The sequence below is a fragment of the Gekko japonicus genome, unplaced genomic scaffold (assembly GCF_001447785.1).
Source record: "Gekko japonicus isolate JY-2015 unplaced genomic scaffold, Gekko_japonicus_V1.1 scaffold55, whole genome shotgun sequence".
NCBI classification, from domain to species: Eukaryota; Metazoa; Chordata; class Lepidosauria; order Squamata; family Gekkonidae; genus Gekko; species Gekko japonicus.
This window is the reverse complement of record NW_015160837.1, coordinates 2,204,577-2,231,626: the sequence shown is the minus strand read 5'-3', so window position 1 is coordinate 2,231,626 and position 27,050 is coordinate 2,204,577. Positions and strand designations below refer to the sequence as shown.

The following is a 27,050-nucleotide window of genomic DNA, read 5'->3' as shown; positions in this document are numbered from 1 at the left end:
TAATACTCAGTTTCTCAAACAAGTGTATGCCTGTCTGTTGGTCCACTTAGGAGTCTTGATCCTGGTTGTGTCGTGGTTTGGTGTAGTGGTTAAGTGTGCGGACTCTAATCTGGGAGAACCAGGTTTGGTTCCCCACTCCTCCACTTGCACCTGCTGATGTGACCTTGGGTCAGTCACAAGCTCTGGCACAGCCGTTCTTGAAAAAGAGCAGTTTCTATCAGAATTCTCTCAGTCCCACCTACCTCACAGGGTATCTGTTGTGGGAAGGGGAAGGGAAAGGAGTTTGTAAACCGCTCTGAGACTCCCTTGGGTAGTGAAGGGCGGGGTATAAATCCAATCTTTTCTTCTTCTTCTTGTGTGGTGGGCTAGTTGTGGCAAATGGTAGGGAAGCTCAGTATTTCTGTATACAGTTGTAGGGGCTTTATTGCAATGTGGTATGGCCTGATATTATGTTCTTATTCCAGTGTGGGGTGTGTGTGGGGCTTTCTAAGTTTCTAAGCAGTGTACTAAGAAGGCAACTGTTCCTGGGGTTAGCCCAGGCCTCCCTAAATTTCTGGGGAGCCCATCCCTAAATCCCACATGGGTCCACCTCCATAGATAGTGACCATGCCTGTGATGTCACTAGCTCCTCCCTATGATGTCATTGGGTCCCAGTTCTTTTAATGACTTAGCAATGCCTCTGGCCCAGCCCCAGCCCCCCCCGGGAAATTGGAAAGTCTACGCCCTTGCCTCTTCCTCTCTCCCAACATTGCACAGTAAGTCATACCCGGAAGAGCACCCGGTTGAGCAGGCCCAGTGGGTACAAACATTTTAGACCACCAGTGTCATAAAAATAGCTGTCGAACGGTAGCATTAAAAATACTACTCTGGTCCAATGCTCCCTCTAAGCTGCGGAGTCTTGTGAGCAGTGTTCCCTCTAAGCTGAGTTAGAGTGAGCTAGCTCACAGTTTTTCAGCCTCTGGCTCACACACTCTTGTCTCAGCTCAGGAAGGATGGCTCCAGAGCAAACTAATTGACGCAGTAGCCAAATTGCTCACTCACAGCATTAATGCCAGTAGCTCATAAAGTAGAACTTTTGGCTCACAAGCAACATTCCCTCTAAGCTGGGGGTGTCTTGTGAGCAAAAATTCTACTTTGTGAGCTACCGGCATTAAAGTTGTGAGCGAGCGATCTGGCTACTGCATGAATCAGTTTGCTCTGGAGCCCTCCTTCCTGAGCTAAGACAAAAATGTGTGAGCCGGAGGCTAAAAATCTGTGAGCTAGCTCACACTAACTCAGCTTAGAGGGAACACTGCTCACAAGACTCCGCAGCTTAGAGGGAGCATTGGACCAGAGTAGTATTTTTAATGCTACCGTTCGACAGCTATTTTTATGACAGTATATGCTTTCAGTGATGCCATTTGGGGGAGGGGGGGAATCACACACTGCCTCAAGCCAAGATATAAATATTGTAAATCTTAAATAAGTGAAGAAACTTTGTGTAGAAGGGGGGCTTGCCATCTGCTAGAGCTTGACTGCGCATCACAGAAACCACCGAGAGGTTCAGTGAAAAGGGGGGGGATGTGTGTGGCCGCCTGCGGAAGCTTCTGCAGCACCAGCAGGCTCCGGTGACATTGTTGGGCAGCGATTGTTAAACAGATGCAATACAAACACCCCTCACCTTCTCGTTGTTGTAATAAGAAATGCTGTCGCCGTCAAACTTCACCCATCGCTTCTGAAACATGTGTTTTCTGCACGCAAATAAAGAAAACCAAGGAAAACAACAACAACAACAACAACAACAACAACAAATCTTTAGATGATATTGACTTATGATTTCAGTTTATTTTTTATTTATTTAGACTTATTTCTATCCCATTTTTCTGCCCACAGGGGACCGAAAGCAGCTTACAACATCAATCTCCCCACCTATGAGAGCCAGTTACAAGAGCCAGTTTGGTGTCGTGGTTAGGAGCTCGAACTCTAATCTGGAAGAACTGAGTTTGATTCCCCACTCCTCTGCATGCGGCTGTTGGTATGATCTTGAGTCAGTCAAAGTTCTCTGAGAGCTGTTCTCTCAAGAGCAGTCCTCGAAAGAGCTCTCTCAGCCTCACCTACCTCACAGGGTGTCTGCTGTAGGGAGGCCATGCTGCCATTCTGAGACTCCTTTGGGTAGTGAAGCGCCGGGTATAAATCCAATCTCCTCCTCCTCCTATATTTTATCTTCACAGCAACTGGTCAAGATCATACAGCAAGCTTCTGTGGAAGGGAGTGGATTTGAACCCGGGTCTCCCAGATCGTAGCCTAGCCACTATTCTGCATTAGCTCACTTTTTGTGCCTCAAGACAAATAATCAAACCAGCCATTGGGGGTTTCTATCCATGGGAGGGCCCATGACCAGTGTTCCCTTTAAGCTGAGTTAGTGTGAGCTAGCACACAGTTTTCTAGCCTCCGGCTCACACATTTTTGTCTTAGCTCAGGAAGGACGGCTCCAGAGCAAACTAATGTATGTAGCACCCAAATCGCTCGCTCACAACTTTAATGCCAGTAGTTCACAAAGTAGAATTTTTGCTCATAAGACTCCACAGCTTAGAGGGAACATTGCCCGTGACTCAGAGGTAGATTATGCCATGCCCACAGAAGGTCCCAGGTCCACTCCTCAGCATCTCCAGTAAGCGGATCTCAGGTAAGGAAAAATGCTAACAGACCAAGGCTTGACAACCCCGGAAACATCAAACCACTTTACCCAGCCTGCCTGGCCAGTTGGCTGCCCACAGCACCAAAGTGAGCCCATGTCTGCCTCTCCCGTGACGACCCGCCATGGTGCTCGTGTTCCATTTCCCATGGTCTTCTGGTGGTGCCTGGCTCTCGGGTAGCTCACTTAACTTTGACCTGAACAAGGGCGTTTCCGATCATGGACCCAACCTGGTGGAACGCTCTGTCTGAAGAGATTCATGCCCCGCAGGACCTGTCTGGCTTCCACGGGGCCTGCAAGACTGAATTACTCCTCCAGGCATTCCAATGAGGCAGTCTTACTGGGTCTACGATCAGCTTCGCTCATCATCATGCCAGAGTGCCAGTGTGTTATTGTTTTTTTACAGAAGATTTGTTTTATAGAATATTTGGATTTATTGTTTTGTATTTATGTTGCTAACCACCTCAAACCCCGATCGCTGGGGAGGGGAGAGGATAAAAAGCAAACTAAATAAATAAATAAGGTTCCAGCAGTGCTGCTAAAACTGAGAGCAGTTTCTCTCAGAGCTTTCTCAGCCCCACTGACCTCACAGGGTGTCTGTTGTGGGGAGGGGAAGGGAGTTTGTAAGCCACTCTGAGACTCTGAGTGAAGGGCGGGGTATAAATCCAATCTCCTCCTCCTCCTCCTCCTCCTCCTCCTCTTAAAAAAACCCTCATCTTCCCACACGCACACTTTGGTTTTCAACATCTTCACAGGTAGACATGGGAGGGGCAATTGGCACTCTGTCCAGAAAGGCCACCTCTATTTCCTTAATTTTCTTTTTGGAAAACCTTCATGTGTTACATCCATCCCTTCTAGTTACTCGATTCAGTTTGTTCTTGCTGTGAGAAGCAAGTGTCCATCTGGACAATTATAACTAGGTAATCCTGCTGTCTAAGGTTGCCAGCCTCCAGGTGGTGGCTGGAGATCTCGAAGGACAACAACTGATCTCCAGGCAACAGAGAAAAGTTTACCTGGAGAAAATGGCTACTTTGGAAGGTAGACTCTATGGCACTATACCTCCACTGAAGTCCCTCCCGTCCCCAAACACTGCCCTTCTCAGTCTCTCCCCCCAAAATCTCGAGTTATTTCTCAACCCAGGGCTGGCAACCCTAAAACTATCTCAACTGTTTAATCTTGCAACTCCTCCCCATCTCCATTTCTTTCTTTTTTTAAAAAAAGAGAAAAAGTACAGACTTTGAGGATTTCTACCAAACTCTGCATCCTTCCCTCTTCCCATTCCCCCCTGTTTTCTTTGTAGGTAGCATCTAGCCTGACGATGAATACAGAGGCAGTCAAAAACTGTAGATGTAGGGGAGAGCAGGAAGCTGCAGGACATTGGGCTTCCAAACAGTCCCACTTCTTGGCCATTTCCTTTTCATACGAATGGGCAGACCCATGTAAATACATGGATTTTCCCCTGCCCCTGATCACATCTGAACGTTAGCCTCTCTTTTTTTTAGTTACTTAGATTGTCTCATTTTCCACTGCCGGGGCTCACAGAAGAAGAAGGGAAGAGGAGACCGGATTTATACTCCGCCTTTCACTACCCAAAGGAGTCTCAGAGCGGCTTACAAACTCCTTTCCCTTCCCCTCCCCACAACAGACACCCTGTGAGGTAGGTGGGGCTGAGAGAGCTCTGACAGAAACTGCTCTTTTTTCAAGGACAGCTCTTATCAGAACTACAGCTTGCCCAAGGTCATCCAGCCAGGTGCAAGTGGAGGAGTGGGGAATCAAACCCGGTTCTCCCAGATTAGAGTCCACGCACTTAACCACTACACCAAAGTGAGGGGGATGCCCAGCGTCTCGGGCTCTGGAGCAGAGGCAGCCTTGCACTCGGGGAATTTACCTGCCAGCAGAACACAGCCACAGTTTCCTCCAACTGGAGAAGAGGAGGTTGAAGGGGGGGGACATGATTGCTCTCTTAAAGTATTTGAAGAACTGTCACTTGGAGGAGGGCAGGGAGCTGTTCTTGCTGGCAGCAGAGAACAGGACTCGCAATAATGGGTTTAAATTAAGGGTAGGAAGGTACCGGCTGGATATCAGGGAAAACTTTTTTAAACGTAAGAGTAGTTCAGCAGTGGAATCAGCTCTGCCTAGGGAGGTGGTGAGCTCCCCCTCACGGGCAGCCTTCAAGCAGCGGATGGACAAACACTTGACAGGGACGCTCTAGGCTGATCCTGCATTGAGCAGGGGGTGGGACTAGAAGGCCTGTATGGCCCCTCCCAACTCTGTGATTCTATTATTCCAACTAAGAAGAGCCAGGCAGGACGAGATATCCTTGCGAGGCAGAGGCCAGCAAGGGTTAAGCTGGGTGCAGAGGATAATGGAGGGAAGGGCTACAAAAAGGAATGAGGGAGTGGAAAGAAATAGGTTCTGGCTCAAGGGGATTGGATGAGGAAAAGCAGGAAGGGGAGGAGCTGGGGCTGGAGAGGGGGATAAAAGGAGAGCCTGTGAAGCTGGCTGGGGAAGAGAAGGAAGGTGCTTGGTTGACAGGGGGCTGAAGACTCCTGCAGGCAGAGAGGTAACCCAGGAAGCAGAGCCTGGGAGACTATTGCCTTTCTGAGGCTGGCTAAGGCTGGAGGGTGCGTAAGCGGGATGGAGCCAGGGAAGAAGCCCACCAGGAGTGCAGTCAGAGGGGAGCTATTTTGACACCTGGGGACAGGCGTAGTGTTTGCCTCTATCCCACCTAAGTTCACAGTGCTGCCAGGATATGCAAACAGGACTTTTGGTCCTATGCCCAGTCAGCACAGAACCAGAGAGAACCGAATAGCCAAGAAAACAGGAGCCACTTCCTGTGCGGAACGAAGGCCCCCATGAACCAATGCACCAATCACAATCTGCAAAATTCTTTTCTGTGGCAAGGTCAGCTTTCACTCTGTCCCTGGCAGTCATGTATCTATCTAGTCACTCTCTTGTGTGATTCTTCGTCCTCCCTATGAACAGCCTGAGTTCTAATCCAGACAGCCAGGTACCAGAAGAATGGTCAGATTGAAAGATTTATAACAGATTGCATTTTTAAAAAATCAATTAGCTATATAATAATGAGTATATTACCAGGTAGAACATTATCGTTTTCAGTTTAGTTTTGGATCGTCAACAGAATCTGAATGGGCATCCATGTTCTCTTCTTGAGACCTTGGAGAGCTGCTATTGGTTGGAATAACAGACAGCATTGAACTGGATGAACCAAGGGTCTCTCACGTGAACACACACTAAGCTGCTTTATATTGAATCAGACTGCTGGTCCATCGAAGTCAGTATTGTCTATTCAGATTGGCAGTGTCTCTCCAAGGCCTCAAGTAAGGGTCTTTCACACCACCTCATACCTGATCCTTTTGGCTGGAAATGATGGGAATTGAACCTGGGACCTTCTGAAGGCAAAGCAGATGCTCTGCCACTGAATTACACCCCCTCCCCAATTCCTTTGAAGTCACAGTAAGCAACTTTACACTTTTCAAAGTTCATGACAACGTACCCCTGTGGTGACAGCTTGTCCAGCCATCCTTCTTTAACCTTCTTCATTGATGATCCATAAAAACAGGCATAGGGAGTTATTGAGTCTCTGGGACTAGGCACTGGGACATCAGCAAACCCATCGATAACACCACCAGATTGGGTAGAGGAAATGTGCAGAACTGCCGTGAAGTCCAGAGTCCCAGTTTTTAACTCTTTGTTGGTTTTGGATGGTTTATATTTTCCCCTTCGTGCATACCGAGCACAATCTTTGACTGTAGAATATTCGGGCTCACCAGCAAATTTGTTCGGCAATGCATATTTATCCTCAACAGGTACCAATTTGCTGTCTACTATTTCTTCGTTGATTTTCCATATTAGAGGAGTGCTGGAATCAGACAAAAGGTAATATTTCTTCAATCAATTGCATTGCTTACCCATCAGTTGCATCGCAACTGCAAACAACTGCATATCTAGCCAAAACCTCACATCTATTCCATAACACAGTAAGGCTGTATAACCAAATGAGATCCACCATTTAAACATTTGTTTAACATTCACAAAATACTACTCAATTCAATTTATGCAAAATCCAGCTACAGTACTGCTTAATGTCAAATGACTATACACTAAATTGCCCCCTTTAACTTAATGCCTAGTAAAGATCTGTAACGACCAAGCCATAGTTAAATTCAGATTTACAAATATTACGGAAGTAGCCACCACCATTCTACAGAAATTGCATCTTAATTTAATTACTACGCACAAGAGAATTACTGTAGTAAGTTTAGGTTTTTACTAAGAGGAAAACTATCCATTCAAGAAATTTATCCAACCAAAAAGCTGCATTACACTTTTCCTCAACAGAGTGTTTTCCGGGGGGGGGGGGGTTTGTGGTTTGTTTTCATCAAGTTGCAGCTGACTTATGGTAACCCCATAGAGTTTTCAAGGCAAGGGACATTCAGAGGTGGTTTGCCATTGCCTGCCTCTGTGTTGCGACCCTTGTGTTCCTTGGTAGTCTCACATCCAAATACTAACCAGGACCAGGGCTATTTCTGGGCAGGAATGCACAGGAACGGAGTTCCGGCTGGCTCCCGAGTTGGCCACGCCCAGCAAGAACTCATTAGCATAATAGGCCACACCCAACAGCAGAAACTCATTCGGATTGGCTACTTTAGGGGTGTGTGGCCTAACATGCAAAGGAGTTCCTGCTACAAAAAAAGCCCTGGGTTTTGACAACAAACAAGGTAAACAGAATAAGAAGCAAAAGGTGGGTGTGGCTGGATGAGCACACTTCTGGCAATGTGGGGGTGTGGCCTAATATGCTAATGAGCTGCTCTCTCAGGGGTGTGCCCTAATATGCTAATGAGTTTCTGCTGTTTGGTATGGCCTATTATGCTAATGAGTTCCTGCTGGACATTTTCTACAAAAAAAGCACTGACCAGGACTGACCCTTAGCTTCTGAGATCTGACGAGATCAGGCTAGACTGGGCTATCCAGGTCAGGACTGTGTTTTCTGTTCTCATATCTAAAGAAAGTGTGTATTGCCCTCTGTTTGTAACCAAATAGAATGAAAACTGCTTCTGTGACAGAATACAATGCATTTTTCATAGCTAATGTCATGTAGTGGCTAATACACTATAAAGACTTGGCTGTAAACCGAGAAGACCCTGAGTTGAAATCCCAATTTATCCATGAACTCATTAGATGGCCTCCGGCAAGCTACTTTCTCTCTCAGTCTCAGTGGCTTCCTCTGTAAGATGAGGGAAATAATTATGACCTCTCCCAGGGTTGTTGTAAGGATAATAGAGATTAACAGACCGTTCTAAGCAGTTGTACTCAGAATCTGGCTCAAGTCTATTAAATGAGGCTTACTCCCATGAAAATGTCCTTAGGGGCTGCACTAAATGTGCCTAAGGCACTTTGGATATGTGAAACGCACTATACAAATGTTAAAAACTGCTTACCATTTTCAAAAAAAGATCAAAGCAACAGAACTGGTGCCCTCAAGTTTAGCAACTACATAGTATGCAAGTGCTGTAGTGGTAGTTGTCATTTACTAAGAGGAATTTCTTTATTAATTTTTTTTTAAGCAGCTCATTCTGGAATGCCTGTAGTCTGATCTTAAAAAACAGGAGCAATGTTGGATCATTTTATTTTGCCACAGGGTTGCTTTTTTAAAAAAACAAAAATCTTGAAAACATTTAACAGCTGATCATGAAAATATTTATTCAAAAATAAATCTGACCAAGATCAGTGTAAATTATTTGCTACTAAGTGTGCTCAGGAGGATTGCAGCCTTACAAGAAGCAGAGAGAAGACAGAAAAAAGTACTAGTCTCTGCAATGTAAAGATACTAATTTAAAATGCACAACTAGCCCTCAAGGCTGGTCTTTGCATTGCTTTTCCACCTAACCGTTCCATTGTTAAAAATGTGCATCTGGGGCCATTTTACCCATACACACATCATACAAATGCAAATACAAAAATATTGGACTGAAACTCATTGTAATCCTCGGCTGACCGTATCAAGCTGGCGTTTACTACTATCAAGCTACTGATCCGCCTAACACAGAGATCCCTAACATGGTGTCCATGGACAATGCCCAGTTAAAGTGTTTTCTGGAACCCACTTCCTTCTTCCCCAATTCTGACATTTCTCTACATCAATAAAGCAGGACCATCCCTCCCTCCCCCCAAAAAAACAGACCAGAAAAAAAATCATTTTTGGCATTTTTCGGGTATTCAGAAAGCTGAATCAGAATCTCTAATCTGATTCAACTGCCAAGTACAGACTGCCGAATAAAAGCCGAAACAATTTGGTTTCTTTTGGCACTATTCAGCACTGCCAAATACAGGCTCATGGGTTACGTTTTAAAGGGCTGCACTTACCTTCTCTTTCCCACCATTTCTGTCACTTTCCCACCCTTTGCTCTGCTTTCCAGAAGTGAGGGGGAAGATGGACCTTACATACAACCAATCACTGCAGCGCATTTGCAAGTGGCACTGCAGCTTGCAAGGCTGCTGTTGCTGCTGGCTTCAAACTTGAAGCCCAACAACTAGCTTGCTTTCCCAGGGACAGGAGGGGGGGATGAGCACTGGCCAATAGGATTGCAGGTAAGGGTGGGCACACTGCTCTTTGGCCAATTGCAGAAGTTAGTTATTTCTTGAAATTCCTCTGTGTATTGTTGTTGTGATGATTCTGTGCTTAAGTTGACATCAGTCCTCCTGTTGAGCTGGCATTTGCCACAATGGCACTAGGTTCATCTAGTAGCTTGGCACGTTCTGTTGACAGGTAGGTTGGCACTGGGTTCTGCTGCTGGGCACTAGCACTAGAACATTGCACTGCTTCTGCTGCTGGCCTTGCAAACATGCCCCCTATACTTCAGTGATTCTCAGATTTGATCTTAGTTCTGCTGGCTTTTGTCACTGCCACAGTGGCACTGGTTCTGGTGGGCACATTGCACTGGTTCTGCTGCTGGCCTTGCAAATATTCACTCTCACACCACACCTTAGTTTCTACTGCAGAGATTCTCTGGGGGAAACTGCTGGTCTGTGTTTTATCTGCCTGCCTTCGGAAACAACGGAGGATGGAGGCACCCTCTTTGGATGCCCCTAGAATTGGACCCCGTAGTCCAAACTTTTCCAAATGGAGGTTCTTTTGGGGAGAGGCTCCAGCAGCTACAGTACACATTTGCTGCCTCTGCCTCAAACCCCCTTCCCCCAGGCCACTAAATACTCCTTAGAAGATTTTGCCATTGACTACAATGGCCCCATAGGATATAATGGTGCTGAATTTTTTCGGTCTTCCCAAATATTTCTGGATACTAATACATTACAAGTATTGGTATGTGGGTATATTCAGGAATAGTGAAAAAATCAGCTTAACTATATCAGAATCTGAAAAATACCATTTCCCCCCCCTGCACACCCCTACCCAGAAGGCATCACTTTTGTGCCTGCAGGGAGCTCCCATTCAGAACCAGCAGTCTCCATCACAGGAGGATGCTTGGCTTGGAAGCTCCCAATATTCTGTGACTGGTCAAAGGCCCACGGCAGCCATTTTGTGGTGACCCTTAGTCAATGTTCTGAAAATTCCATAAGTACCCACAGGCATAATAAGTTTGGGGACCTCTGATCTAGCTCATCACAACCTCCTATAAATGCCAGTGCCTCTTCTCAGGTCTTCTAAGATGTCAAGGACTGCATTCAGGGTGTTATGCATTGTTCTAAGCAATTACTCTGCTAGTGGTCCATAGCCCCTCTTCTCATACAGCCCATACTTATTTCAAAGGAGAAAGAACTTACAGGAGTAGCAACATCAGTGTCCCTGCACTATCCATTTTACAATATGAGCCACCAACTTTTTTTTTTTTGTTCAGTCGCACAGTCAAGTCCGACTCTTTGCGACCCCATGGACCAGTTCATGCCAGGCCTTCCTGTCTTCTGCCATCCTCTGAAGTTTGCTCAATTTCATGTTCGTTGCATCTATGACACCGTCTAACCATCTCATCCTTTGCCGTCCCCGTCTTCTTTGACCTTCAATCTTTCCCAGCATCAGGGTCTTCTCCAGTGAGTGCTTCCTTCTCATTTGGTGGCCAAAGTATTTGAGCTTCAGTTCACCCCCAACCCAAACTGTGCCACCTCATTTTCTTTTCTCTTGTTCTTCTGCTAGGAGCAGGACAGACCCAACCAGCAGTCAGATCAGGAAGAGAGCAATGGATTTCCCAAATAAAACTGGAAACAAAGGAAGAGATGACTTCCTGGTAGGGTCGCCATTCCCCAGTTAGGGGCGGGGGATCCCCAATTTTTGTGGGCTCCTCCCTGCTGCCGGTCAGCTGGCTGTCAGGAGGAGAAAAACACCCCCCAAAACAGCAACATCATCAGAAATAAACATGGCGTGCCTATGTCACCTGAGAAGGTGTCAGCAGGCACCATGCTGCCCACGGGCAACATATTGGGGACCCCCTACCTAGAGTGTCTTGTAAACACAACACTGGACACACAGAGCTGCTACACACCAAACAATGAAATCCTAAACAGAGTTACACCTTCTAAGCCCAATGACTTCAATTGACTTAGGGTATAACTTTGCTTACTGGGTCACAGGGACTCAGAGGTTAAGACGCTGAGCTGCAGACCGGAAGGTCTGTCATTCAGCATTTGGAGACCCTAGTGCTGCGTGACGGAGTGAGCTCCCGTCTCTGGTCCCAGTTCCTGCCAATCTAGCAGCTAGAAAGCAAGAAATTGCAAGTAGATAAATAGGTACCCTGGAGCTGCGGTAGCTCAAGTGGTTAAGACGCTGAACTGCAGGCTGTGGGAAGTCAGTAGTTCAGCGGTTCGAGACCCGAGTGTGCCGCATGACGGAGTGAGCTCCCGTCTCTAGTTCCAGCTCCTGCCAACCTAACAGTTCGAAAGCAAAAAATTGCAAGTAGATAAATAGGTACCACTTCGGTGGGAAGGTAACAGTGTTCCGTGCGCCTTGGTGTTTAGTCATGCCGGCCACATGACCATGGAAACGTCTTTGGACAGCGCTGGCTCTTCGGCTTGGAAACAGAGATGAGCACCGCAACCCTAGAGTCGGACTCGTTAGCTTTCGAGCAAGGGAACCTTTACCTTTAAATAGGTACCGCTTCGGTGGGAAGGTAACAATGTTCTGTGCGCCTCGGTGTTTAGTCATGCCAGCCACATGACCAAAAATAAGTCTTTGGACAGCACTGGCTCATCGGCTTGGAAACGGAGATGAGCACCGCCCCCTAGAGTCGGATTCAACTAGCTTTCAAGCAAGGGAAACCATTACCTTATAACTTTGCTTAGAACTGCACTGTAACTGTCTTAATTTCATTTTTTATTTTTAAGAAAAAACTATGAAATACCTAAAGGGGGAACTTAAGAAAAGCCTGGATAAGCAATGCATCATTTAGGACCCTGCAACAATTCCCACACAACCACATTCCATTGTTACAGAAATAAATATTTTCACCCAGTACCATGTTTTGTTGGGAGGGGGATCCCTTTCAGCACCTCTCTCATCTCGGTCCTTTTCTTGGAAAGTTGAGAGTTCGTTGTCCCAGATTTCCTGGAAAGAAGGAGTCCAACAGTGAGTTGTGAAATGTATCCTCTGTGAAGCGCCAAACAACTTTACACCCATCACGGTCTTAATCCTGATTCTACCCAGAGTCATGGTCTGTGTAAAGATCTGTGGAAAACAAGCCTCAGAATATTTTTGGCTTGCAAAACAATAGCCTCCACAATTCTTATGCTATACAAAGTTATCAAAATGTAAATTTCTAATCACATCTGATAAAGTAAGGGAATCAGCAAGAAAGTACTCCAAGTCCACATGTGTCACCTTTTTGCAGTCTCTACAACAGCAACAAGACTCTTGAGAGTCCCTTGGACTGCAAGAAGATCAAATCAGTCAATCCTAAAAGAAATCAACCCTGGCTGTTCCCTGGAAGGCCAGATAATGAACCTGAAGCTCAAATACTTTGGCCACCAAATGAGAAGGGAGCACTCACAGGAGAAGACCCTGATGCTGGGAAAGATTGAAGGTCAAAGAAGAAGGGGACGGCAAAGGAGGAGATGGTTAGACAGTGTCATAGATGCAACGAACATGAAATTGAGCAAACTTCAGGGGACGGCGGAAGACCGGAAGGCCTGCCGTGATCTGGTCCATGGGGGCGCGAAGAGTTGGACTCAACTGTGCGACTGAACAACAACACAACAGTCCTGCAAGACGGGCCAGCGTTATTACAGGCAGAGGGCTTTGACTGAGGACAACTTGCTTAAGGCCTCCCACTGAATTCTGACAGAGGTCAAATCTGAATCAGAGACTTGCTGGATCACAAGTCTTTTAACCGCTATGCTACATCCGTTCCCACCTCTTGAGCCAACGGTAAGAACTAGCCCAAGCCAGAGCAGGGCTTCTGCTTCTCAGGAGCTGACAACAGCAGAAGCTAAACCCAAGTATCCAGCAGTGGGAGTAGGACGTCTGCTTGTGGTGTCACGAGGGTGTACAGTAGGCCTGCTCTATAAAACTGAAAGCACACTGCTAACCACAGGAGGAAACGCAAAAGCAAAACTCTGCATTGACTTGCCCACCACCCGGTCTCTGATCAACCCACGGCAACCAAGAGTGGCTAGCCACTCTAAATTTTTCCATTCTTCATTCACACCAGAACAAAGTTCAAGTCCCGTGGAACCTTTGAGACCAGCAAAGTTTTATCCAAGGTATAAGTTCCCGTGTGCTCGCACACTTCTTCGCAAAAGCTCATGCCCTGTCAGCCTTAAAGGTGCCCTGGACTCAAACTTTTGTTCTGCTGCCCCACCTGGATCATTCACACCATAAGAACACAAGAGAACAGAAGAACAGCCTTGCTGGACCACTCCAATGGTCCATCTAATGCAGCATCTGTTTTTCCTCCACAGAGAGGCCAACTAGATGCCCTTGGAAGGCTTATAAACACAGCTTATAAGCATGGGATAAGGACTCCACCGGCCATTCCTACTCCCCTCCCTAAGGTACTGAGAGTCATGCTGGCTCCTGAACATGGAAGCGGCTGTTCAGTCAGGACGCCTAATAGCCACTGAGAGACCTATCATTTAATCCCACTGCAAAGCCTTCTAAGTTAGTGCCCATCACTACATCACATGGCAGAGGATTCCATAACCCAACCGTGCAGTGTGTGAAAAACTTGTTGTTGTTCAGTCGCACAGTCGAGTCCGACTCTTCGCGACCCCATGGACCAGATCACGCCAGGCCCTCCGGTCTTCTGCCGTCCTCTGAAGTTGGCTCAATTTCATGTTCGTTGCATCTATGACACTGTCTAACCATCTCATCCTTTGCCGTCCCTGTCTTCTTTGACCTTCAGTCTTTCCCAGCATCAGGGTCTTCTCCAGTGAGTGCTCCCTTCTCATTGGGTGGCCAAAGTATTTGAGCTTCAGTTTCATTATCTGGCCTTCCAGGGAACAGTCAGAGTTGATTTCTTTTAGGATTGACTATTTGATCTTCTTGCAGTCCAAGGGACTCTCGAGAGTCTTCTCCAGCACCATAGTTCAAAAGAATCTATTTTCGGTGCTCAGCCTTCCTTATAGTCCAACTCTCGCAGCCATACAGTTGTTGTTGTTCAGTCACACAGTCGAGTCCGACTCTTTGCGACCCCATGGACCAGCTCCCGCCAGGCCCTCCTGTCTTAAGCCGTCCTCTGAAGTTTGCTCAACTTCATGTTCATTGCATCTATGACGCTGTCTAACCATCTCATGCTTTGCCGTCCCCGTCTTCTTTGACCTTCAATCTTTCCCAGCATCAGGGTCTTCTCCAGTGAGTGCTCCCTTCTCATTGGGTGGCCAAAGTATTTGAGCTTCAGTTTCATTATCAGGCCTTCCAGGGAATAGTGAAAAACTAGGTGTCCCCAAATTCTAGTGTTTTACCGGAGAGGTCCCTCTGCATACATTTGCCACACCATGCATTTTCTAATGCACTTTTAAGAAAAATGGCTTGCAGGGAGTTGTCACATGGGGGGACCCTAAAGCTGTGACTCTCCCCACCTGCATTGGCACAGCCCGTTCTGCCACCACAGGATTCTACAAACCCCATTCTGCTGTTATGCACAGACCAGGCCTGAAACAAAGAGTGCTTGTACATCTTTACAAAATTTGTCCCCTCAAGGGGGTCTTCTCACTAACGGGATCGCCAGGACTTTTTTTGTAGAAAAAGCCCAGCAGGAACCCATTAGCATAATAGGCCACACCCAACAGCAGAAACTCATTAGCATATTAGGCCATGCCCTGACAGCACAGCACATTAGCATATTAGGCCACACACCCCATGTTACCAGAAGGCTGGTCATCCAGCCACACCCACCTTTTGCTTCTTATTCTGTTGACCTTGTTTGTGGTCAAAACCCAGGGCTTTTTTTTGTAGCAGGAACCCCTTTGCATGTTAGGCCACACACCCCTAATGTGGCCAATCCTAATGAGTTTCTACTGCTGGGTGTGGCCTATTATGCTAATGAGTTCCTGCTGGGCGTGGCCAACTTGGGAGTCAGCCGGAACTCCATTCCTGTGTGTTCCTGCCCAAAAATAGCCCTGGGGATCGCAGCCCAGTATCTCCAACATCCAAGCTCATTTCTCAGGACAGATAAAACACCTCATGATCCAGCGGACTTAACTTTCCCCTCTAACTCCCCTGTAGCTCATCAACTCATTTCCCCAGGCATTCCACCCTCCCATCTGTTCTCCGAGTCTGCCTTGTCATGTAAATTTCACTTAATTTTCCCGGTCATCAATCCAACAAGTAAAATTCACATACTGCTATATGACCATGTACATGTTTTTTTAAAGCTTGAGAAGGATGTACCATCTCTTAAGGAATGCCTCATAAAATACTGGGAAACATCCTCATGAGAGATTTCTTCAGCACCGCCGGCAGTCTGGAGCAAGCAGAAATGGTGACTCCATGGGTAAACCATACCAGAGTGGTAAGATGCTCAGGCTGAGGAACCAGGCCTGAATCGGCAGTTTTAAAGAAACAGGCAGAACCTGACGGGCCCCTTAAAGGATTTCTACTCCACTGCGTCTCTGACTCGCGAAGGCTTAGACCCTGAAGCTCTTGCTGGTCTCTAAGGTGCTAGGTAAAGGTAAAGGTTTCCCTTGCTCGAAAGCCAGTCGAATCCGACTCTAGGGATGTGGTGCTCATCTCCGTTTTCAAGCCGAAGAGCCAACACTGTCCAAAGACATTTCCGTGGTCATGTGGCCGGCATGACTAGACGCCGAGGTGCACGGAACGCTGTTACCTTCCCACCGAAGTGGTCCCTATTTATCTACTTTCAATTTCTTGCTTTCAAGCTGCTGGGTTGGCAGGAGCTGGGACCAGAGACGGGAGCTCACTCCGTCATGCGGCACTCGGGTCTCGAACTGCTGAACGACCAACCTTCCGGTCTGCACTTCAGCATCTTAACCACTTGACCCACCGCAGCCCCCTCTAAGGTGCTACTGGCCACTAATCTAACAGTTCTACTGCAGAACAACACAGCTACCCTCTAGCCTGAAAATGCCTGGCCCCTGTATCACCTGATCCCTTCTAGATGGTTAATTGTAATGACACCTCCTGGCCACACACTGTGGTGGCGCTACATGCCCTTTAGCAAGGGAAAGTACCTTTTTATACATAAATCTAACATTCCAGCCCCACTCTTCCAACGTTCCATCACACTACAGTGTGACCAAGAAACAGAAGGCTACGCACATGAAAACTTGCCTACTTTTCAGTGTCTGGGAGCATCAGGGACAGTGGGCAAGCTTGACCCCAACTCCTGGGGTGTCCCTGTGTACTCTGTGTAGATGCTACTGAGGTGGACTTGCTGAGACGGAGAGGGGAAAAGATCTTGGGGTCATGGTGGATAGCTCAATGAAAGTGTCAACCCAGTGTGCTGCAGTGGTGAAAAAGGCAAACTCTGTGTTAGGGATCATTAGAAAAGGGACTGAAAACAATATGGCCAATGTAATACCCATGTAAGGAGCTGGGGTGGCTCAAGTGGTTAAGACGCTGAACTGCAGGCTGTGGAAGGTCGGTAGTTCAGCAGTTCGAGACCCGGGTGCCGCAAGACGGAGTGAGCTCCCGTCTCTAGTTCCAGCTCCTGCCAACCTAGCAGTTCGAAAGCAAGAAATTGCAAGTAGATAAATAGGTACCGCTTCGGTGGGAAGGTAACAACGTTCCGTGTGCCTTGGTGTGTAGTCATGCCGGCCACATGACCACGGAAACGTCTTTGGACAGCGCTGGCTCTTCGGCTTTGAAACGGAGATGAGCACCACAACCCTAGAGTCGGACTCGACTGGCTTTCAAGCAAGGGAACTTTTAATACCCATGTAATACCTATGGCGTGGCCTCACTTGGAATACTGTGTACAATTCTGGTCAATGTATCTCAAAAAGGACACTGCAGAGCTGGGAAAAGTATAGAGGAGGGCAACCAAGATGATGAGGGGGTTGCAGCACCTTCCCTATGAGGAAAGGCTGAAGAGTCTGGGACTTTTCAGTTTAGAAAAGAGACAACTGAGGGCGGGGGACACGACAGAGGTTTTGGGTGGAGAGAGTTGCCAAAGAGAAAGGTTTCTCCCTCTCCCAAAACACTGGAACTTGAGGGCAACCAATGAAGCTGATGGGCAGTAGGTTTGGGACAATAGGAAATACAACTTTACACAGAGAGTGATTAAAACGTGAAATCCGCTCCCAGGGGACATAGTGATGGCCATAGGTACAGATAGCTTTAAAGGGGGATTAGACAGATTCATGGAGAAGTCCATCCGTGACAGCCAGCCATGGAGACTGAGGGGAACCTCCACATTTAGAGGCAGTCAATTTCTGAATCCCAGAGCAAGGAGGGAAGGCCTCAGCCTCTATGCCCTGTTGTTGGCCAACCAGCTCCTGGATGAGACAGGATGCTGGAACAGATGGACCATTGCTCTGATCCAGCAGGGCTCTTCTTGTGTTCTTATGTTCTCTCTCTTTATTTTTCCCCCTAACACCAAATGGATGCCACTCATTTCTATGGAAGTTATGAAGTCTTGCATTGGGGGAGACTGCTAGACTGATCTCAAAACTTCCTCTCTGCCCCAACGCTGGCAAACCAGACTCTGCTAACAGGTCAGGGCAATGTGTCTTTATGCGCCCAGCAGCTCTGAGAAGCACACAACACCTACAGCAGTTTGTATAGAGTCTTCATTTCCCCCCCACACACAAACCGCCCATTGTAGCAACTGGCATTTTGCTAGCAAACAACAACTTACAGAGTCTTCTGTGGAGTCAAAAAGAAAGGTTTCGCCATAAGGAGATATGGGGGGTGGTTTTTCCTCAGCAGAATCACCTTGCAAAACAAGCAAAAAGGAACAGTTGGTAGAGATCTGCACATAGATCACTCGATTTTTCTCACATTTGATAACCGGCAGATGGGAAAAAATTGGCAAAGCAGATTCCAGGGGTACGAAAGTGATACCTGCGACAGCTCATTCGCACATTCAAGTCATCAACGTACTGAGGAACGGGGACAAGTGGAGCAGTCTGAAAAGGTTTCGGGTTATCCTCCAGAATTATACAGACTTCTTTCCTATTAAAGGTTAAGGTAAAGGTTCCCTTGCTCGAAAGCCGGTCGAGTCCAACTCTAGGGTTGCGGTGCTCATCTCCCTTTCAAAGCCGAAGAGCCAGCGCTGTCCGAAGACGTTTCCGTGGTCATGTGGCCGGCATGACTAAACACCAAGGCGCACGGAACGCTGTTACATTCCCACCAAAGTGGTACCTATTTATCTACTTGCAATTTCTTGCTTTTGAACTGCTAGGTTGGCAGGAGCTGGAACTAGAGACAGGAGCTCACGCTGTCATGCGGCACACTCGGGTCTCGAACTGCTGAACTACCGACCTTCCACAGCCTGCAGTTCAGCGTCTTAACCACTTGAGCCACTGCAGCTTTTCTTTCCTTTCCTATTAGCCCTATCCAAATGCTGCTTCTTATTTATTTCAAGTTGACTAAAAACAGAATAAGCATACAAATGGCGTCAAGTTAAGCAGATGGACCTTTGGAGGAAGAAGGAAAAAAAGCAAACCCATAACGCCATATGTAGTTGGTCTCATACAAGTCCCTTGCAGTACACACGCTTTAATTTTAGAAAATAAATGTGTGCACACAAATGCTTCACCATGACATCCTTCTAAGTCAGCCTCAAAGTTGCAACTAACTTAAAATAAAACTTTCGCAAAGGCTCATGTTTCAACTCGACTGCCTCCACTTTCTCTGACTAATGGCAGTTTGTACTCTTCAGTGCGTTGTTGTTGTTGTTGTCTTTACTGTTTTATCAACCGGAGTCATAAACAGCAAACCCTTATCCCACAATAAACCTCGTTCCACAGGAAAACATGGAAGAATTCAAAGGCTGCTACAGCAAAAGTTGCCATGTGATTTGACAACAGTTGCTAGAAATTTTGCCACACAGAGAGTAGTTTCTTCATCTCTAAGTAAGCAGGATGATTTTGCTTCTGTAGAGAGGAAGTCCTGATAGCATAAAGGGGAGATCTGTTCATCTCTTAAGAGCTGAAAAATTGGGACTATCAAGCAAAATACGATCCACAGAGTCCATTTTACTGCTGCCACAATTACAGAGTCGATCTGAGTATGAAAATCCCAATAAATTTTCCTTACATCACAGCTTGAAGGCAGGGCACTGCTCTTATGTTCTAGGCAATGCATGGGCCAGCTAGGTGGGCTGTGTTTACTTTCTCCTGCAGACTGTCAAGGAGAAAGTTACACTTCTGTAAAGGTAAAGGTTCCCTTGCTCGAAAGCCAGTCGAGTCCGACTCTAGGGTTGCGGTGCTCATCTCCGTTTCAAAGCCGAAGAGCCAGCGCTGTCCGAAGACGTTTCCGTGGTCATGTGGCCGGCATGACTAAACACCAAGGAGCACGGAACGCTGTTCCCTTCCCACCGAAGTGGTACCTATTTATCTACTTGCAATTTCTTGCTTTCGAAACCTTGAGCCTAATCCAGTACTTGACTTGGAGCCAGTACAGCTGGAAAAACACTGGTGAAATATGTGCTCTCACTGGCGTCCCCATGAGGACCCAGGCCGCTGCATTCTGGACAAGCTGTAACTTCCGGATCAGTTTCAAGGGCAGCCCTGTGTAGAGTGCATTACAGTAGTCTAAGCCGAAGGTGACTGTTGAGTGGATTACTGTGGCTAAATTAGGGTGAGGGCAAGACAGGAAGGGGACTAGTTGCCTCATCTGGCACAGCTGGAGAAACGCCAGTCTGGTAACGTTTGTGACCTGGGCCTCCACAGATAGGGAGGCATCCAGGAAAACAACCAGGCTCTTGGTGGTTGGTACCAGTGTTAGAGGTACACTGTCAAGAGTTGGGAGTTGGCACCCCAATCCCACAGGGCCCCCACCCAGCCACTGAACCTCCATCTTTGAAGGATTCTGATTCAGCCGGCTCTGCTTCAACCACCCAGCTATAGCCTCCAGCCCTTTGGGCAAAACAGATGGGGCAGTATCCGGCCGGTCATCAACAGATAGAGCTGGGTGTCCCAGCCTGAAACTCCGCACCAGCTGGGCAATCAATGGAGCTTGTACACTGATGAAGGGGGAGGATGGTGACAGGTGCAGAGTGGGCAGAATGACGTTGATGTGGGCGGGGGAGTGGCCTTCGAGGGGCAGCAAAAAGGTGTGGGGGGGGATCCGAGGGAATCTGTATGCTTTTGAATTACCTTCGGCTTGGAAGCAAAAAAGGTAAAGGTAAAGGTTCCCTTGCTCGAAAGCCAGTCGAATCCGACTCTAGGGTTGCGGTGCTCATCTCCGTTTCAAAGACGAAGAGCCAGCGCTGTCCGAAGACATTTCCGGGGTCATGCGGCCGGCATGACTAAACACCAAGGTGCACGGAACGCTGTTCCCTTCCCACCGAAGCGGTACCTATTTATCTACTTGCAATTTCTTGCTTTTGAACTGCTAGGTTTGCAGGAGCTGGAACTAGAGATGGGAGCTCACTCTGTCATGCGGCACACTCGGGTCTCGAACTGCTGAACTACTGACCTTCCGCAGCCTGCAGTTCAGCGTCTTAACCACCTGAGCCACCGCAGCTCAAAACAAGGAGAAAAATCAGCACAAAAGCACACTCGGAAAACCGGAGGGAGCAGCGACCAGAAAGTGAACTGAGCACTGACGGGAGGAAAATCAATGGAGAATGAAAAAGAAAACCCAACTGGCGTGCACGGTGAAAGCAAGAGAAGACACCCATGCGCAATAGGCCAGGACTGCAGCTCTACCACATGTCTTTGCCAAAGGTCACAAGGAAGTGCCATAAGAATTCAACGCACAAATGTTTTTTTCTTAAAAAAAATATGCAACTATAGGGTGCCACTTGCTTCACCGCATACTTTCCTCTTTCCACTCCAGCATGGACCTCATTGTTCCTTGCAGAATACTGGCAGTTGCGAGCCATTATTATTTCTGGACAAAACACTTTTAAATCTAAGCATCAAAAGAACCAAGACTATGACCGCAGGGAGAGGGGGGGAAATAACCTTCAAAGCTGTCTCGTTGTTTCCAAGGTGCAAAGCAGGGAGGGGGAGGCTGTTTCATGATTTCTCAGTGCTCAAAGCTGCCCGTGAGGCTATTCTGTAAAGCAAAAAAACATGTGCCTGGACATGTGCAGGTATGTCTTTAATGGGCTTAAGCAAAAGTTCACTCCAAGGGATTGAGCAATGCTGTTTACTCACCTTCATAGAAGAAGGAACGCTATTAACACCTGCCCCACCATGGTGTCATTTTTTCAATTCAACAGCACAGCCAGGTTCCAAAGAGAAGAAGAAGAGACTGGATTTATACCCCCCCTTCACTGCACAAAGGAGTCTCAGAGCAGCTTACAGTCTCCTTTCCCTTCCCCTTCCCACAACAGAAACCATGTGAGGTAGGTGGGGCTGAGAGAGCTCTGTCGAGGACTGCTCGTGAGAGAACAGCTCTGAGAGAACTTGTAACTGACTCAAGGTCACCCAGTAGCTGCATGTGGAGATGTGGGGAATCAAACCCAGTTCTCCCAGATTAGAGTCCACACTCCTAACCACTACACCACACTGGCTCTCTTTACTTGCATCTCTACCCCCGCTGCATGGCTAACCACTTTTGAAAATGCAACCTCTCAACCGTGGTTTGTAAAGTTTGTGAAGTGGCAGGAGGGTTGGCTGTTTAAAGGCAAAAGAAAATGCATGTAGGACATGAATGTAGGACATGAATGGCATGTCTGGGGATGAACAGTGCCCTCCCCCATGTTGTGGAAGAGCTTCCCATTGGAAGCCTGCCACTTACTGTGATTTATGGCCTTCTACATTTTTGACACCATTTCCAGACTGCCCCCCCCCCGCCAGTCAGTTATTCTTCTGTTGCACTGACTGTTGTTGTTAGCACTAACTTAGGCAGATCATGAGAAGGAGGGCAGAAAGGGTTGAATCAGTGCTTAGTTCTTGTGACCCTTTCTTACACGCCCAGGGAAATGCTAATCGCCACTTTGGGGTCAGGAAGCAATTTTCCCCAAGCCAATTTGGCCAGGGATCCTGGAGGGTTTTTTGTCATCTTTTGGGCGTGGAACAGCAGTCACTGGGAGTGGGGGGGGGACGTATTTGCGAACTTCCTGCATTGTGCAGGGGGTTGGACTAGATGACCCTGGAGATCCCTTCCAACTCTATGATTCTGAGATTCTATGATTCTAATTTAATGACCACACAGATATTTTTTTGCAAGTTGCTGCAAATATTTCACAGAAAGGTGACAGTCAAATATTGGCTTGGGTCTAATGGAACATTTCTGCGAACAGACTTCCACCCACAGAGCGGCTTTTCTCGCCTTCCTCCTTCTGCTGCAGTCTAAAATGCCCCCTCCAAAATATTGCTCATTAGGGCACCCCAGAGCAACATTGGGGGGGAACCTTTGGGGCTACAGCAAAAAGGGAAGAGAAGCAAGTTGGCCTCCGTAGGCAGAAATCCTTCTGCTTGCAGAAAAACTCCAGTACATTCAAGCCTGTGTCTACGCATTCTGTGTGATGTTTGCAACAGCGTGAAGGGAAATGGTCAGCCAAAATGGTGCGCACAAATGCGCACGCACACCTGTTATGGCCCTCTCCTATTTGAGCCTCGGGCTCCTTGTTAAATATTTCCCCAATTGCTTCAATTACACTTTGCTCGGGGTACAATTAGATGCAGCAATGCCATAGCCTCTCTTAGAACGTCAGCCACGCTGAATTTATCAGATTGAAAAGCAGAAAAGCCTTGGAGGTTTGTACAAGCAGAAGTGTGACTCAGGTGCGTTTGCCGGCTGTCCCTACGGGGGCTCTTGCAAGGCACTGCCCCAAACCTTTGGAAGTCCCTGTCCCACAAGTAAGGTTAATAGTAAATACAATAAAGGGCACAGCAAAGTAAGAATAATGAACTAGAAATTGCTGCAAAAAGTTCAAACTGTTACAGGGTAATGAAAATGATGAATGGACATTTTGCTGATGTAGTAATCTCAAAATATCTTCTTTATTTCATAGGTAGAAGACGAACAGCTCGAGTTTTCGAAGTTCGTTTCGGGGTCTTTATCAAAGATACCACCTGAAACATACAACACTCAATATTGGAAACGAGAACCCCAATACTGGATAACACAATCAATTAATTGAGTATTTAACTACTTTTTATAGAACTTGAAATTCCTGTTATTCCTGTTATTGGGTGTTGTGAATAATTACTCCAACACAGTATGTATACATTCATTATTTATTAATTGTGTTATCCAGTATTGGGGTTCTCGTTTCCAATATTGAGTGTTGAGGTCTCCCGCCCAGCCCGGGAGATCTCCCGCCCGACCCGGGAGGTGTGTTGTAAGTGTATTTTAAGGGGGGCAGTATGTCAGCAAGCTGCCATTCTGTTTTCTGTGACCTCTGTGTACATATCCTTTCCCTGTTGCACCCGGCTTGTTTTCTATCATCCTGCTCCTGCGTTGGAATGCACAAGATAACTGCTGGAGGTTGTGTGGGGGAGAAGATGCTGTAATGCTTGCCTATTGCTTTTCTCATGAGTACTGCACCTGTGTTTTGTCTGATGTTCTGCCTGGTTCCCATGGACTGGGCGCGCAACCGTTTCATTAGCCCGCCAGCGGGAATGCTATTCATTGGATCTGTATCTGTTTGAATTTCCTTTATTATGCTTGACCTAACTGTGTATCCCCAGTTCTAACAAAGAACGTGTTTGAGTATGTCTTCAACGCTTTGAAATAAATTTTGCTTTTCTTGAAAACGTGGATTTATTCTCGATGCTTGGGGATCCAACATATTGTTAGAACTCCCTTTCTCCTATCGTTCCGAATCTGGCAAGATCATGAGCGGAGCTGAGGGAAACCTACATAACACGGAGGGGGACTCAGGATCGGTCCCACATACCTCCGCTCCTTTGGTGTTCACGACTGCAGCCTCGGTGGAGGGTGCCGTGGGGGGAACGATTCCCCGCCTGCCTGCACATCTGTCTTGGCCGCCTCCGACCCCTTCGCACTGGGGTCCGCGGAAGACTCAACAGCAGGATGACTGGACTATGTACAACACTCAGGGCACCCGAGAGGTGTACTCCCGTCGGGGGAGCGGATTACGTGAGAGTCTGTTTGACAAGGGATTGTTCCCGGAGCCGGGGACTACCTCGGAGAAGGGGAGTTCCAAGCAAGACCTCGAGGAGTGGATGTTCGAGCCATCGGGGCCGCGAGGCCACGCAGAGGATGAGGAGGGCACCGGAGCCTTCCAAACGGAAGAGGACTATGACCCACCCCCGGACTATCGACCTCGGGACCCCATCCCGGAGGAAACCACCGGGGAACGACTGGCAGAACTGGAATACTCGGTGAGGGACTTGTTGAGGACATTCCAGGATGTAATGGAAGCTCTGCCGGGAATGATGGACGTTAGAATGGCTAATTTCCTTGACGCACACGCCGCGCAGCAACAAGTTGTCCCTGCACCGGGAGTTCCCGCACCGCAGGTGCCTGCTCAGCCGCCGACGGGACCTCCGCTGCAAGTACCGGGAGTTCCCGCGCCGCAGGTGCCTGTCCAGCCGCCGGCGGGACCGCCTCAGCAAGGGCCTGTGCAACAGCCGATGCCGGGGGGTCCGCCGGTGCCGGGTCTGCCGCCACCGATGAGGCCAATGCCAGCGGGGCCACCGGTTGGTCCGGGTCTCCCTCTCAGGGGAGTTCCGGGTCAGCTGGGACCGTTGGTACGGCCTCCATGGCCCAGACCCAAAGATCTACTGGAGGCTACCTTTGACGGCAACCCAGATGAACTCGCTTTCTTCACGGTGAGAGTGCATAAATTCGTAGAAGAGAGCCGACACCTGTTCCGAAATGAAGCTGGTCTTATTGATGTCATCTCGGCAAGACTAAAAGGAGACGCCGCCACATGGTATGTTGGACTGCACAATGACCGCGGTCCGGAACTTTTGAATTTGCGAGCATTCATGTGGGCGCTGCGGGCGAGGTTTGAAGATGTCAACGCGAGCCAAAGAGCTAAAGCGTTTCTCCGCACCTACCGCCAGAATAAGAAGTCGGTTCGCGAGTACACACTGGAATTCCACAAGCAGGCAGCAAAGCTCCGAGACTACCCTGATCATATATTGGCTGAGATGTATCGATTGGGACTCAACGCAGACATCCGAGAAACGGTTCTGAAGACTGTCAATCCTGTCTCCCTGATGGCCTGGACCCAGGAAGCTGAAAATGCAGAGGATCGGCTCACCACCATCAAACTCGACTTGGCTGCTACGACCAACAGACCCGCCGCTGCCAGTGCCTCCAGACCCAAGACTCAACGCCTGTCGGAATCGGCACGAGAACTACGTATGAAGATGGGGCTCTGTCTCAAGTGCGGGGAGAAGGGGCATTTCGCTGTGGATTGTGGCAGCCGTCAGGTAAAAGACAAGCCGCCTACTCCAAGCCCGAAGACACCGCTGACGGGGAAGAAGGGGATGGCTAAACCGCGTTTCTCCAAAGCTCTGCAGGCGGCCCAAGGCCTGGAGGGAATCGAACCGTCTGCTGCCGAGTCAGAAGAGGAGGTGGTGGCTGAAACGGCGGAAAACGACAACGGCCTGTTGTGAGAGGCGCAAAACGACACGGCCATTCTAGCTCTGCGCCCAAGGTGGTGAGAGAAACCCCTTCCCTGTTTTTCGTGACTGTCTCGTTAATGAATCCGCTCCTGGGGACCCACGTTAGGGTGAGAGCGTTGATTGATTCTGGGTGTGGGAGGGATCTCATCAGCCCTAGAGTGTTATTGGCACTGGAAGCGGGGATAGTCCCCTTGAAGTCTCCCATCATTTTTACCCAAATGGATGGGGCACCCATGGAACCTTGTACACACGAGACTATGGCTTTGCGGTTGGGGGCTGGCGATCATTGGGAATCCAGATCCTTCATTGTTACCCCTAAATCGCAGTTTGACTTAGTACTGGGGAGTCCCTGGTTGTTTACCCATGACCCTTACATCTTGTGGGAAGAAGGGGTTGTCAAATTTGTGTCGGCTAAATGTGTAGATCACTGCTGGTTGGACTCGTGGGGGGACCAGCCGACCGCACAGTTCCCCTGCGGCGCTTTGCAGCCGGAAGAGTTAGCTTCTTTGCCTCGAGAGTATAGAGACTTGGCGAAAGTGTTTGGCGAAGATGAAGCTAACGAATTGCCCCCCCATCGCTCTACTGACTGTGCTATTGAACTTTTGCCTGACTGTAAATTACCTAAAGGTAAAATCTATGCGATGGGGCCGGCTGAGAAAGTTGAACTGCGGAACTTTATTGATAAAAACCTAGCCCGCGGTTTCATTCGCCCGGCTTCCTCCCCTTTCGCCGCGCCTGTACTTTTCCGAAAGAAGAAAGACGGGGGGCTTAGATTGTGCACTGATTATAGGGGTCTGAACGCTGTTTCTTTGTCCAATGCCTACCCCCTCCCGCTAATCAAGGACTTGGTAGCTGAGGCCACCAAGGGCAAAATCTTCTCGAAACTTGACCTCCGAGATGCATATTTCCGTGTGCGCATTCGGGAGGGGGATGAAAGTAAGACTGCATTTAATACCCCTTTGGGGCAGTTTGAGTACCTCGTTATGCCCTTCGGGCTTCAAGGGGCTCCGGGGGTCTTCATGAACCTAATCAATGAGGTCCTACATGAGTTCTTGTTCAAAGGAGTGGTCCTTTACCTTGATGACGTGTTGCTGTACTCTCAGGACCTCCCGTCGCATATTAAATTGGTGCGCCAGGTCCTTAAGCGACTTTATGAACACCACCTGTTTGCAAAGCTGTCAAAATGTGAATTCCACAAGACATGCATTGACTTTTTGGGTTATCG

The 27,050-nt window shown here is 48.0% G+C and overlaps 1 protein-coding gene across 1 annotated transcript in view; it reads right to left on the bottom strand.

Moving 5' to 3' along the window:
- The window catches only part of ARAP2 (ArfGAP with RhoGAP domain, ankyrin repeat and PH domain 2), a 179,161-nt gene that overhangs the window by 136,741 nt on the left and 15,370 nt on the right, over positions 1-27,050 (bottom strand). The window contains exons 3-6 of the mRNA XM_015418194.1: positions 17,959-18,035; positions 12,160-12,248; positions 6,192-6,557; positions 1,661-1,730 (exon numbers count right to left, since the gene is read on the bottom strand). Coding sequence (XP_015273680.1) covers positions 1,661-1,730; positions 6,192-6,557; positions 12,160-12,248; positions 17,959-18,035 — 602 coding nt within the window. The remainder of the gene's footprint in view (positions 1-1,660; positions 1,731-6,191; positions 6,558-12,159; positions 12,249-17,958; positions 18,036-27,050) is intronic.